This window comes from Hyla sarda, chromosome 2 (assembly GCF_029499605.1).
Source record: "Hyla sarda isolate aHylSar1 chromosome 2, aHylSar1.hap1, whole genome shotgun sequence".
NCBI classification, from domain to species: Eukaryota; Metazoa; Chordata; class Amphibia; order Anura; family Hylidae; genus Hyla; species Hyla sarda.
In genome coordinates this window covers 141,905,838-141,917,874 of record NC_079190.1, presented here as the reverse complement: position 1 = coordinate 141,917,874, position 12,037 = coordinate 141,905,838, and the positions used below count along the sequence as shown (strand labels likewise).

Here is a 12,037-nt window from a genome sequence, read left to right as displayed (position 1 = left end):
GATCTATTTATACCCAGGATTGTATCTATAACAAGGGGGCATCATCTACGTCTAGAGGATAGAAGGTTTCTACACCAGCACAGACCGGGATTCTTTACTGTAAGAGCAGTGAGACTATGGAACTCTCTGCCAGAGGTGGTGGCCATGGGGAACTCTGTAAAAGAGTTCAAAAGGGGTCTGGATGCATTTTTGGAGAATAACAACATCGCTGGTTATGTATACTAGATTCATAGGGACAGAATGTTTATCCAGGGATTTATTCTGACTGCCATTTTTGAAGTCGGGAAGGAGTTTTTTTTGCCTTCCTCTGGATTAACTCAGTAGTGACTCATTAGGGATATAGGTTGAACTTGATGGACTCTGGCCTTTTTTCAACCTTATGAACTATGTAACTATGCTGTTGTGCAAATGGAACAGACAACAGGTGGAAATTATAGGCAATTAGCAAGACACCCGCAATAAAGGAGTGGTTCTGCAGATGGTGACCACGGACCACTTCTTAGTTCCTATGCTTAGTTCCTATGCTTCCTGGCTGATGTTTTAGTCACTTTTGAATGCTGGCGGTGCTTTCACTCAAGTGGTAACATGAGACGGAGTCTACAACCCACACAAGTGGCTCAGGTAGTGCAGCTCATCCAGGATGGCACATCAATGCGAGCTGTGGCAAGAAGGTTTGCTGTGGCTGGAGTGTGTCAGCAGTTCCTGCAAGAGGAAGGCATTGATGCTATGGACTGGCCCGCCCGTTCCTCAGACCTGAATCCAATTGAGCACATCTGGGACATCATGTCTCGCACCACAGACTGTCCAGGAGTTGGCGGATGCTTTAGTCCAGGTCTGGGAGAACATCCTTCAGGAGACCATCTGCCACCTCATCAGGAGCATGCCCAGGTGTTGTAGGGAGGTCATACGGGAACGTGGAGGCCACACACACTACTGAGCCTTATTTTGACTTGTTTTAAAGACATTAAATAAAAGTTGGATCAGCCTGTAGTGTGGTTTTCCACTTTGATTTTGAGTGTGACTCCATATCCAGACCTCCATGGGTTGGTAAATTTGATTTCCATTGATAATTTTTGTGTGATTTTGTTGTCAGCAAATTCAACTATGTAAAGACGAAAGTATTTCATACGATTAGTTCATTCATTCAGATCTAGGATGTGTTATCTTAGTGTTCCATTTATTTTTTTGAGCAGTGTATTTAAAAATCTTAAAGGGGAAAACTTTTTTTTTTTTTTTTTTTTATCAACTGGTGCCAAAAAGTTAAACAGATTTGTAAATTACTTCTATTAAAAAATCGTAATCCTTCCAGTACTTATTAGCTGCTGAATACTACAGAGGAAATTATTTTCTTTTTGGAACACAGAGCTCTCTGCTGACATGACCACAGTGTTCTCTGCTGACACCTCTGTCCATTTTAAGAACTGTCCAGAGTAGGAGAAAATCCCCATGGAAAACATATGCTGCTCTGGACAGTTCCTAAAATGGACAGGGATGTCAGCAGAGAGCACTATGTTCATGATGTCCGCAGAAAGCACTGTGTTGCAAAAATAAAAGAATTTCCTCTGTAGTATTAAGCAGTTAATAAGTACTGGAAGGATTAAGATTTTTAATAAAAGTATTTTACAAATCTGTTTAACTTTCTGGCACCAGTTGATAAAAAAAAAAAGTTTTCCACTGGATTACCCCTTTAATCCTTCCAGTACTTATCAGCTATTGTATGCTCCAGGGCAAGTTCTTTTTATTTTCTTTAATCTCTTTTCTGCCTGACCATCTCTGCAGACACCTCTGTCCATTTTAGGAACTGTCCAGAGTAGGAGCAAATCCCCATAGCAAACCTATACTACTCTGGACAGTTCCTGACATGGACAGAGGTGTCAGCAGAGAGCACTGTGGTAAAACAGAAAGGGGAACTTCATCTGTAGCATACAACAGCTGATGAGTACTGGAAGGATTAAGATTTATAAATAGAAATAATTTACAAATCTGTTTAACTTGGCATCAGTTGATAAAAAAAAAAAAAATATATATATATATATATATATATATATATATATATATATATATATAGAAAAAGCAGAGTGGGCTGCACCTCAAGGAAGTATGAGCATAGGTGCACGCAGCGGCTGGTCCCAGGTCCCGGGTCCGTATCGCTAGAAGAACAGATTTGCTGCAGCACACAGAGTAGTGTCAAGTGGTTTATTTCATTCCAATTGCTACGTTTCAACCGCACATGCGGCCTTTTTCAAGCACAAGTGAACAGTGACCATCGAGCAAGTTATATATGGTGTTCAATAAAACATCAATTACATAATTAAGTGTTACAAATATATAAAAAACTTACAATAAAAGTGTACAAGAGATACAATACACATAGTATCATGATTAAGTGGGTATATACTATATGTACCCATAAAGTGCATAACAATACATATAAAATATACATATAAAGTGCATAATAAGTTAAATAGTGCACCAGGTGAAAAATAATTAATCAAACAAATGCAGGAAGGAGAGTAGGCGGAATCACGAGGCACTCACCCAATCAGAAAGAGGGATGTATAGATATCCTATAGACATCGTCACACCCGCATGAAAAGCAGCGTGGTATAATGTATATACAGCGGCATTGCGGCGCAGCAACGACGCACGCTTGTCGCTCTACTTCCGGGAATAGGGCGGCAGCCAATGGGAGAACGCCACGTAGGGCCACATGATCAAAAGAAGGATGACGCCCCATGAAGTCACGTGACTGGAAAGATGTTCACGTGACCTACACGGACGCGCCTGCGCACGGCAGTAAGTAAACAAACGCCATCTTATAAATGGGCAAAAGTAAGGGAACTTACTAAAAAATGGGAAAAAAATAAAATAAAGAATAAAAAGTAAAGAGTAAAATGTGGAGGGATGATATAAGTTATATATAAAGTAAAGGGGTCAGCGCTTTAAATGCAGACATAGTAAAGCAACAATCATTCCTGCACATAAGCCCAAAATATCCCGTGGGACTAACACTCCCAGCACACCTCGTCATCTACTTACATGGCGACAAATGTGTCACCCATCGGACCCCCCCAGGTCAACTTAATGTACCACAGGACAGTCCAACAGGTGGGAGAGAGTACCACACCTGGGACAATAGCAATCTTGAGGGCTGTGCAAAAGCAAATCGGTCACACACACAATAGCGCATAGACCCAGAAGTTGACTTATCAAGTCAGATAGTTTCTTTATTGGTAACAAGTATTGCTCCACACAAAAGGAGGAAAAAGAAAAGAGAAAAATAAGGAAATAAAAAATAAGGAAAACATTTTTTAAATAAAAATTATTTAAAAAAATGATTTTCAAAGAACATGTTTGGTGGCTTAAGTGTGGGAAAACCATTGGCTGTCGTACATAATCCGGAAGTAATGAGTAAAAAACTACAATATGGTTTTAAACAGAGTGAAAAATACGGGTGGTGTCTTCTTGATCCGTCGACTCTCCATTACTGCAAAGTAGAGAAGAAAAAAGAATATTAGTACAAAGCAAAAAAAGGTCACATTGTACTGATCAAAATAAAAGATAGCCGTACTATAATATGACAGGGAGAGTTTATCTAGCATTATAAATGTCATTGGAAACGGTATAGTCTACGTTGAGGCCAGTTGGACATAAAGATTTTAATTTAAAAATCCATTCTAGTTCTTTCCGTTTCAGTTTGCCCACTCGATCACCCCCTCTTTTTAATGGGTGGATGTGGTCGAGTAGGGCAAACTTGAGGTCTCTTTCTGTATGGTGAGCCTCCGTAAAATGTCTAGAGACGGGAAGATCAAGTCTCTGCTTCCGTATTGTGTATCTGTGGTGATTGAAGCGTGTCTTGAAGTCCCATGTCGTCTCCCCCACATAGAGGAGGCGACATGGGCACATCAAGACATACATCACAAAGTCTGAAGTACACGTAAGGTAATGGCGCAATTTAAACATCTGGTTAGTTACAGGGTGTACAAAGGTCGGACCCTTGAGCATATGCACACAATTTATGCATCGGCAACAAGGGTATGATCGAGTGGGCAAACTGAAACGGAAAGAACTAGAATGGATTTTTAAATTAAAATCTTTATATCCAACTGGCCTCAACGTAGACTATACCGTTTCCAATGACATTTATAATGCTAGATAAACTCTCCCTGTCATATTATAGTACGGCTATCTTTTATTTTGATCAGTACAATGTGACCTTTTTTTGCTTTGTACTAATATTCTTTTTTCTTCTCTACTTTGCAGTAATGGAGAGTCGACGGATCAAGAAGACACCACCCGTATTTTTCACTCTGTTTAAAACCATATTGTAGTTTTTTACTCATTACTTCCGGATTATGTACGACAGCCAATGGTTTTCCCACACTTAAGCCACCAAACATGTTCTTTGAAAATCATTTTTTGAAATAATTTTTATTTAAAAAATGTTTTCCTTATTTTTTATTTCCTTATTTTTCTCTTTTCTTTTTCCTCCTTTTGTGTGGAGCAATACTTGTTACCAATAAAGAAACTATCTGACTTGATAAGTCAACTTCTGGGTCTATGCGCTATTGTGTGTGTGACCGATTTGCTTTTGCACAGCCCTCAAGATTGCTATTGTCCCAGGTGTGGTACTCTCTCCCACCTGTTGGACTGTCCTGTGGTACATTAAGTTGACCTGGGGGGGTCCGACGGGTGACACATTTGTCGCCATGTAAGTAGATGACGAGGTGTGCTGGGAGTGTTAGTCCCACGGGATATTTTGGGCTTATGTGCAGGAATGATTGTTGCTTTACTATGTCTGCATTTAAAGCGCTGACCCCTTTACTTTATATATAACTTATATCATCCCTCCACATTTTACTCTTTACTTTTTATTCTTTATTTTATTTTTTTCCCATTTTTTAGTAAGTTCCCTTACTTTTGCCCATTTATAAGATGGCGTTTGTTTACTTACTGCCTTGCGCAGGCGCGTCCGTGTAGGTCACGTGAACATCTTTCCAGTCACGTGACTTCATGGGGCGTCATCCTTCTTTTGATCATGTGGCCCTACGTGGCGTTCTCCCATTGGCTGCCGCCCTATTCCCGGAAGTAGAGCGACAAGCGTGCGTCGTTGCTGTGCCGCAATGCCGCTGTATATACATTATACCACGCTGCTTTTCATGCGGGTGTGACGATGTCTATAGGATATCTATACATCCCTCTTTCTGATTGGGTGAGTGCCTCGTGATTCCGCCTACTCTCCTTCCTGCATTTGTTTTATTAATTATTTTTCACCTGGTGCACTATTTAACTTATTATGCACTTTATATGTATATTTTATATGTATTGTTATGCACTTTATGGGTACATATAGTATATACCCACTTAATCATGATACTATGTGTATTGTATCTCTTGTACACTTTTATTGTAAGTTTTTTATATATTTGTAACACTTAATTATGTAATTGATGTTTTATTGAACACCATATATAACTTGCTCGATGGTCACTGTTCACTTGTGCTTGAAAAAGGCCGCATGTGCGGTTGAAACGTAGCAATTGGAATGAAATAAACCACTTGACACTACTCTGTGTGCTGCAGCAAATCTGTTCTTATATATATATATATATATATATATATATATATATATATAAATAAAGGGTTTTCCAGCTGAGTACCCCTTTAACCCCTTAACGACGCTGGACGTATATATTTACATCTTGCGCTGGCTCCCGCGATATGAAGCGGGGTCGCGCTGCGACCCCGCATCACATCGCGTCGGTCCCGGCACTCATCAACGGCCGGAACCCGCGGCTAATACCACACATCGCCGATCGCGGCAATGTGCGGTATTAACCCTTTAGAAGCGGCGGTCAAAGCTGACCGCCACTTCTAAAGTGAAGGTGAAAGTATCCCGGCTAGTCAGTCGGGCTGTTCGGGACCGCTGCGGTGAAATCGCGCCGTCCCAAACAGCTTACAGGACACCGGGAGGGCCCTTACCTGCCTCCTCGGTGTCCGATCGACGAATGACTGCTCCTTGCCTGAGATCCAGGCAGGAGCAGTCAAGCTCCGATAACACTGATCACAGGCGTGTTAATACACGCCAGTGATCAGCATAGGAGATCAGTGTGTGCGGTGTTATAGGTCCCTATGGGACCTATAACACTGCAAAAAAAAAAAGTTAAATAAAAAAGTGTTAATAAAGGTCATTTAACCCCTTCCCTAATAAAAGTTTGAATCACCCCCCTTTTCCCATAAAAAAAATAAAAGTGTAAATTAAAAAAAAAAATAAACATATGTGGTATCGCCGCATGCGTAAATGTCCGAACTATAAAAAATGTATCCTTAATTAAACCGTACGGTCAATGGCGTACGCGCGAAAAAATTCCAAAGTCCAAAAAAAGCGTATTTTTGTTCACTTTTTATACCATTAAAAAATGAATAAAAAGTGATCAAAAAGTCCGATCAAAACAAAAATCGTAAGGATAAAATCTTCAGATCACAGCGCAAAAAATGAGTCCTCATACCGCCCTGTACGTGGAAAAATAAAAAGTTATAGGGGTCAGAAGATGACATTTTTAAACGTATAAATTTTCCTGCATGTAGTCATGTACGACAAAATCAAACCTATATAAGTAGGGTATCATTTTAACCGTATGGACCTACAGAATAATGATAAGGTGTCATTTTTACCAAAATATGCACTGCGTAGAAACGGAAGCCCCCAAAAGTTACAAAATGGCGTTTTTTCTTCGATTTTGTCGCACAATGATTTTTTTTTCTGTTTCGCCGTGAATTTTTGGGTAAAATGACTAATGTCACTGCAAAGTAGAATTGGTGACGCAAAAAATAAGCCATAATATGGATTTTTAGGTGGAAAATTGAAAGGGTTATAGGGTTATGATTTTTAAAAGGTAAGGAGGAAAAAACGAAAGTGCAAAAACTGAAAAACCTTGAGTCCTTAAGGGGTTGAGAGCTCCCCAGCATAGAGGAGTGGACATACATTGTCATTTTTAGAGTTCTTTTTTTTTTTTTTTTTTTATGACTCCCAAAACAGATTTTTAAAAACTTCTCATATGATTCACCCAATAAACTCATATATAATCTCTGTTACCTAAATGTATTAAAAGCAACTGCCACAGTTCTTTACCTAGTAAAATAGTTCTCACTATGAGATGTTCTGCATTACTGAATTTCATTAGTTAGGCTGGGTTGATATTTGTCTGGACTCTGCTCCGTATTATGTAACAATATCATAAAAGAATTGCAGTCCAATACAACCAATTGGAAATGTTTTACAACCTTGAAGAAACCTATCCGCAGAGTGAAGCTTGTGATCTGTCACAATATCTGCACATCTAAAGCCAGCTTTATCAGATAAGGAACAACACCAGAAAACTAAAGGAAATATCCACCTACACAATCACTACTTTATCTAATCTTTATTTCCAGTACAACACTGAAGGCAATATTTCACAATGTTACTAGAAGCTTCTTCGATTACTTTTTAGTTTCAGTTTAGTTGTCATTTGAGACCATGTGAAATTCAGTCCAGTAAAAGCTATTTACAGTCCATAACAAAAATACATCTCGACTTGATAATATGCTTATAACCTTAGTGTCTCTGCCACTCAAAGAGTTAAAAACTAAATCAGGAAAGGGCAGCCATAATATACTACTTATTTTTATATACTTTGTTTCAGATGAGATTGCACAAGTGATGTATATCTAAGTTGAGATGGTTACACAATGTTGATTGTTGGAAATTTGTATCTGCATGTGTTCTATATTACAATGATTGAAGTGAAATGCGAATGAACAACATAAGTAAAATGCCTTTACTACAATGTGCAAATAAACTAAACCTGTACCTCTCGATGACTTAGGAGCTTCTCCAAATCTGCCGCCATTTGGTTCTTGACACGGAGTAGAGAAGACTTTTCTTTATTTAACTTACTGAAAAACAGGAGACACTATTTTAGGTCTTGCATTTTAAGTATGGTAAACGTGCTTTCTTGTGGAGTCTTAATTTATGCAGCCTTGATTCACACATCTCTTACTTACAATATTGAAGAACCATATGTATATAACAGTCACCAATTTATAGAAAACAGATTACCCAGCCCAGCTAAACAAATGATGCTGTTTAATGTGAGCACCTTCACTCTGTTCATTGTTAAAAATATACCATTAATGTTTGAAGTGTGATCATAACTATGAGATACTTCAACAACAAATTCAGCGAGTGGAAATTCCGTTCACAAAACTAGAATTTAAACCTCCCCCACTCCCCTTACCCTCACCTCCCTCCAATCCCCCCCTTGCTGCAGTAAAGAGTAAAAAATAATAATAATAATAATATTAGTTTTCTCTTCTCTCACGTTCCCCTCATATAATATGTAAAATGCTAAATCTCTCCTATCTTCCCCTTCCAGTCCTCTCAGAGCTTGGTCATAAATATCCATGTATTTTGAAAAATATGCAACTAACATCCCATCCGGGGACCTAGAGGATATCCACCTTCTAGCTATCAGCAATCTAGCATAAAAGATATATCTAGTTACCTTAAAGGGGTACTCCGCCCCTAGACATCTTATCCCCTATCCAAAGGATAGGGGATAAGATGTCAGTACGCCGCGGTCCCGCTGCTGGGGAGCCCCGGGATCCCCGCTGCGGCACTGCGCTATCATTACTGCACAGAGCGAGTTCGCTCTGTGCGTAATGACGGGCGATACAGGGGCCGGAGCATCGTTACGTCATGGCTCCGCCCCTCATGACATCACGGCCCATCCCCTTAATGTAAGTCTATGGCAGGTGGCGTGACGACCGCCACGCCCCCTCCCATAGACTTGTATTGAAAGGGGCGGGCCATGATGTCACGAGGGGCGGGCAGTGGCGTCACAAGGGGTGGAGCCGTGACATAACGATGCTCCGGCCCCTGTATTGCGCATCATTACGTGCAGAGCGAACTCGCTCTGTGCTGTAATGAGAGTGCGGTGCCGCAGCAGGGATCCCGGGGCTCCCCAGCAGCGGGACCGCGGCGATCTGACATCTTATCCCCTATCCTTTGGATAGGGGATAAGATGTCTAGGGGTGGAGTACCCCTTTAAATGTACTTTCTTTTCTCTGTTCCTGATTTTTCCCTTCTCCACCAAGGATGGCCATCTTGGGGCATATCTTAATCTCCCTTTCCACCTTCCTATCAATTTCCATGTATACATCATTCTAATATTTTCTAATTTCAGTGCACCCCCACCACATATGGTATAAATCAGCATCCTGCTCCCCACACCTTGGACAACTAGAGTCCAGTCGTTTCCCCATTTTGTGTAGTGTCTTAGGGCAATAATAGATACTATGTAGGATCCATATTTGCATTAACCTGTGATTACTATTAAATGAGTACCTATTTACATTCCTGTATATCCTCCCACATTCCTCTTCTCCGCTAAGTCTCTATTCCTTTTATCTTTACTACCAGATGTTTATATAAATTTGCCACAATTTTTTTCTTTCCTATTTTGTTATTTACAATTTTTTCTAGTAGACCCCTGAGAGTCTCTACACTTAAGATCTTTCTCTCTGGTGGCCAAGAATGCATATGTAATTTTATCATATTCGTACCATGCTTTTTCTTCCAAAATCTAACTTTTCTTTTAGATCCTCCCATCTAATAAGCTTACCCTCTATTATCAAATCCGAAATTTTCCTAATTGCCTTTTTTAATGATCCTAATTTATAAAATTTGTCTATCTTTTTATTATGCCATATCGTAGATATTTCCAAACTATGTTGGACTCCCTGATCTTTTTAAGCCTTTCCCAGGTCTTGATCAAACAATCCACCACTGGGTTTTTCCTGTACTCCCCTACTTCCATTCCACCAGATTCCAAATTTTCAAATATATTTTTAAACTTATAATCTTGTAGATAGAAATAAAGCTGCACTCACCACATGTTCTTAACCTCCTGAGCGGTATTCCCGAGCGTGACTTGGGGTTAATTTTCCCTGCCAGGATCGGTAACCCCGAGTAACGCTCGGGGTAGAATTACAGAGTTCCCGGCCGGGCTGCACGATATATCGCAAAAACAATGCGATATAGCGATGCGGCCCCCGGGAAAACATGCGATTATCTGCTCTGGTCGGCTCCCGTTGCGGGGGCCGGCCAGAGCAGGTAAAGAAAAATACTAAAAGTCAGTGTTTCCCTACCAGGGGGCCTCCAGCTGTTGCAAAACTACAACTCTAAGCATGCCCGAACAGCCAAAGGCTGTCCGGGCATGCTGGGAGTAGTAGTTTCACAACAGCTGGAGGCACCCTGTTAGAAAAACACTGAGCTAAATGTAAAAGGAAAAAGTAGTAAAATAAAAAAACATTTTGCTTACCTAATCCCGGTCCCTGAAGATGTCGTTCCCCTCCGTGCGCTCTGGTCCCTGCTCTATTCATCTTACAGGACCTTTAACTTTTCAGCCAATCACAGGCCGCAGTGGTGTAAAGCCTGTGATTGGCTGAAGGGGAAAGGGCTTGTTCTGCAGCAAATACACTAGGTTTGAAATCTGCCCGTCAAGCCTAGTGTATGCTGCTGCAGGACAAGGTGACCGGGGGGGGGGGGGGGGGGATAGGAAGAATGTGACAAAGGGGGGAATGTGACAGAGGGGGGGAATGTGACATGAAGGGGGGGGGGGGAATGTGACAAGAGGGGGGAATGTGACAGGGGAAGGGGAATGTGACATGAAGGGGGGGGATGTGACAAGGGGGAGAATGTGACAAGGGGGAGAATGTGACAAGGGGGGGAATGTGACAAGGGGGGAATGTGACAGGGGAGGGGGAATGTGACATGAAGGGGGGGGATGTGACAAGGGGGGGATGTGACAGGGGGAGGGGAATGTAACATGAAGGGGGAGAATGTGACAAGGGGGGGAATGTGACAAGGGGGGGAAGAATATGACAAGGAGGGGGAAGAATGTGACGGGGGGATGTGACAAGGGAGGGGGAATGTGATGGGGGAGATGTGAAATTCAGTGCAAAAAATTGTACCGCTTTTGGTACAAATTTCCAGAAAGAATCATACCGCCAGGGAGGTTAACGGTGCTTTTATTTAATCTCTGAACAATGGGGGGTACAGGTTGCAGGTGCGTGTAAGAGCGACACGTGTTTCACACTAATCGCGCATCTTCTGACTCTAGGGCTAGAAGTTGCGCATCTAGCGTGAAACACGTGTGGCTCTTACACGCACCTGCAACCTGTACCCTCCATTGTTCAGAGATTAAATAAAAGCACCGTCAGGAAGAAGTGGTGAGTGCGGCTTTATTTCTATCTACAAGATTATATCATATATGTGAACTCTTTACGGCATTGCACCTCCGTTGAGTGCATATGCAGCAAGCACACCAGCGTTCATAACTTCATATAGGTAAGATCATTAATTATTGCCAGCTTAACCTTCTTTTTTTTTTTTTTTTCTCTTTACTGCAGCGCTTTTATTTTCTCTTACACAATGAAGTGTTTCTGGGAGTTACAATTTTCAACTTCAAGATGACTTACAAATTTTGGTTTTTCTTTCTACTGTCATGTGTGAACATTAAGGCAACATACAAAAAAAATTAACATAAATTAACTTGGATGAGTAGATTTACAGGTGTAACTTCTTCCGACCCTTGTTCAATGTTGGGAGTACAAACTGGGCTAAACGAGAAAAAAATATAAGAGAAAACTGGTTCTAAGGCCTGGAGGCCATGGTTTTATGTTTGACCATACTAGAAGAAAAGTGTGGCAAGATGAAGTGAAAATTCCTTCATGAACTCCTACCAGCCTCAGAAATGAAATTCTGGAATATTAAGCGCTAAGAAAAAAATTGGATACCTGGAAGCCTAAACCTCAAGATACCCTGTGCACATCTCCAACCTCGACTTCCTCCTTCAGACAGGCCCCAAAGGAGGAAGTGTCATGAACAATACTGTCGCAGATCGTCAGCCTTTCACAGAAATGCTTCTTTTCTACGTAAGACTTAGCTTAAATGGACACCCAGACTGAATGCCAACCAAGTATGGTATCGGAG

General features: G+C 41.0%; 1 protein-coding gene across 2 annotated transcripts in view; it reads right to left on the bottom strand.

The window, feature by feature from the left end:
• The window catches only part of PIBF1 (progesterone immunomodulatory binding factor 1), a 233,321-nt gene that overhangs the window by 39,729 nt on the left and 181,555 nt on the right, over positions 1-12,037 (bottom strand). For both annotated transcript variants that reach the window (XM_056555507.1, XM_056555506.1), the window contains exon 16: positions 7,854-7,938. In XM_056555507.1, coding sequence (XP_056411482.1) covers positions 7,854-7,938 — 85 coding nt within the window. The remainder of the gene's footprint in view (positions 1-7,853; positions 7,939-12,037) is intronic.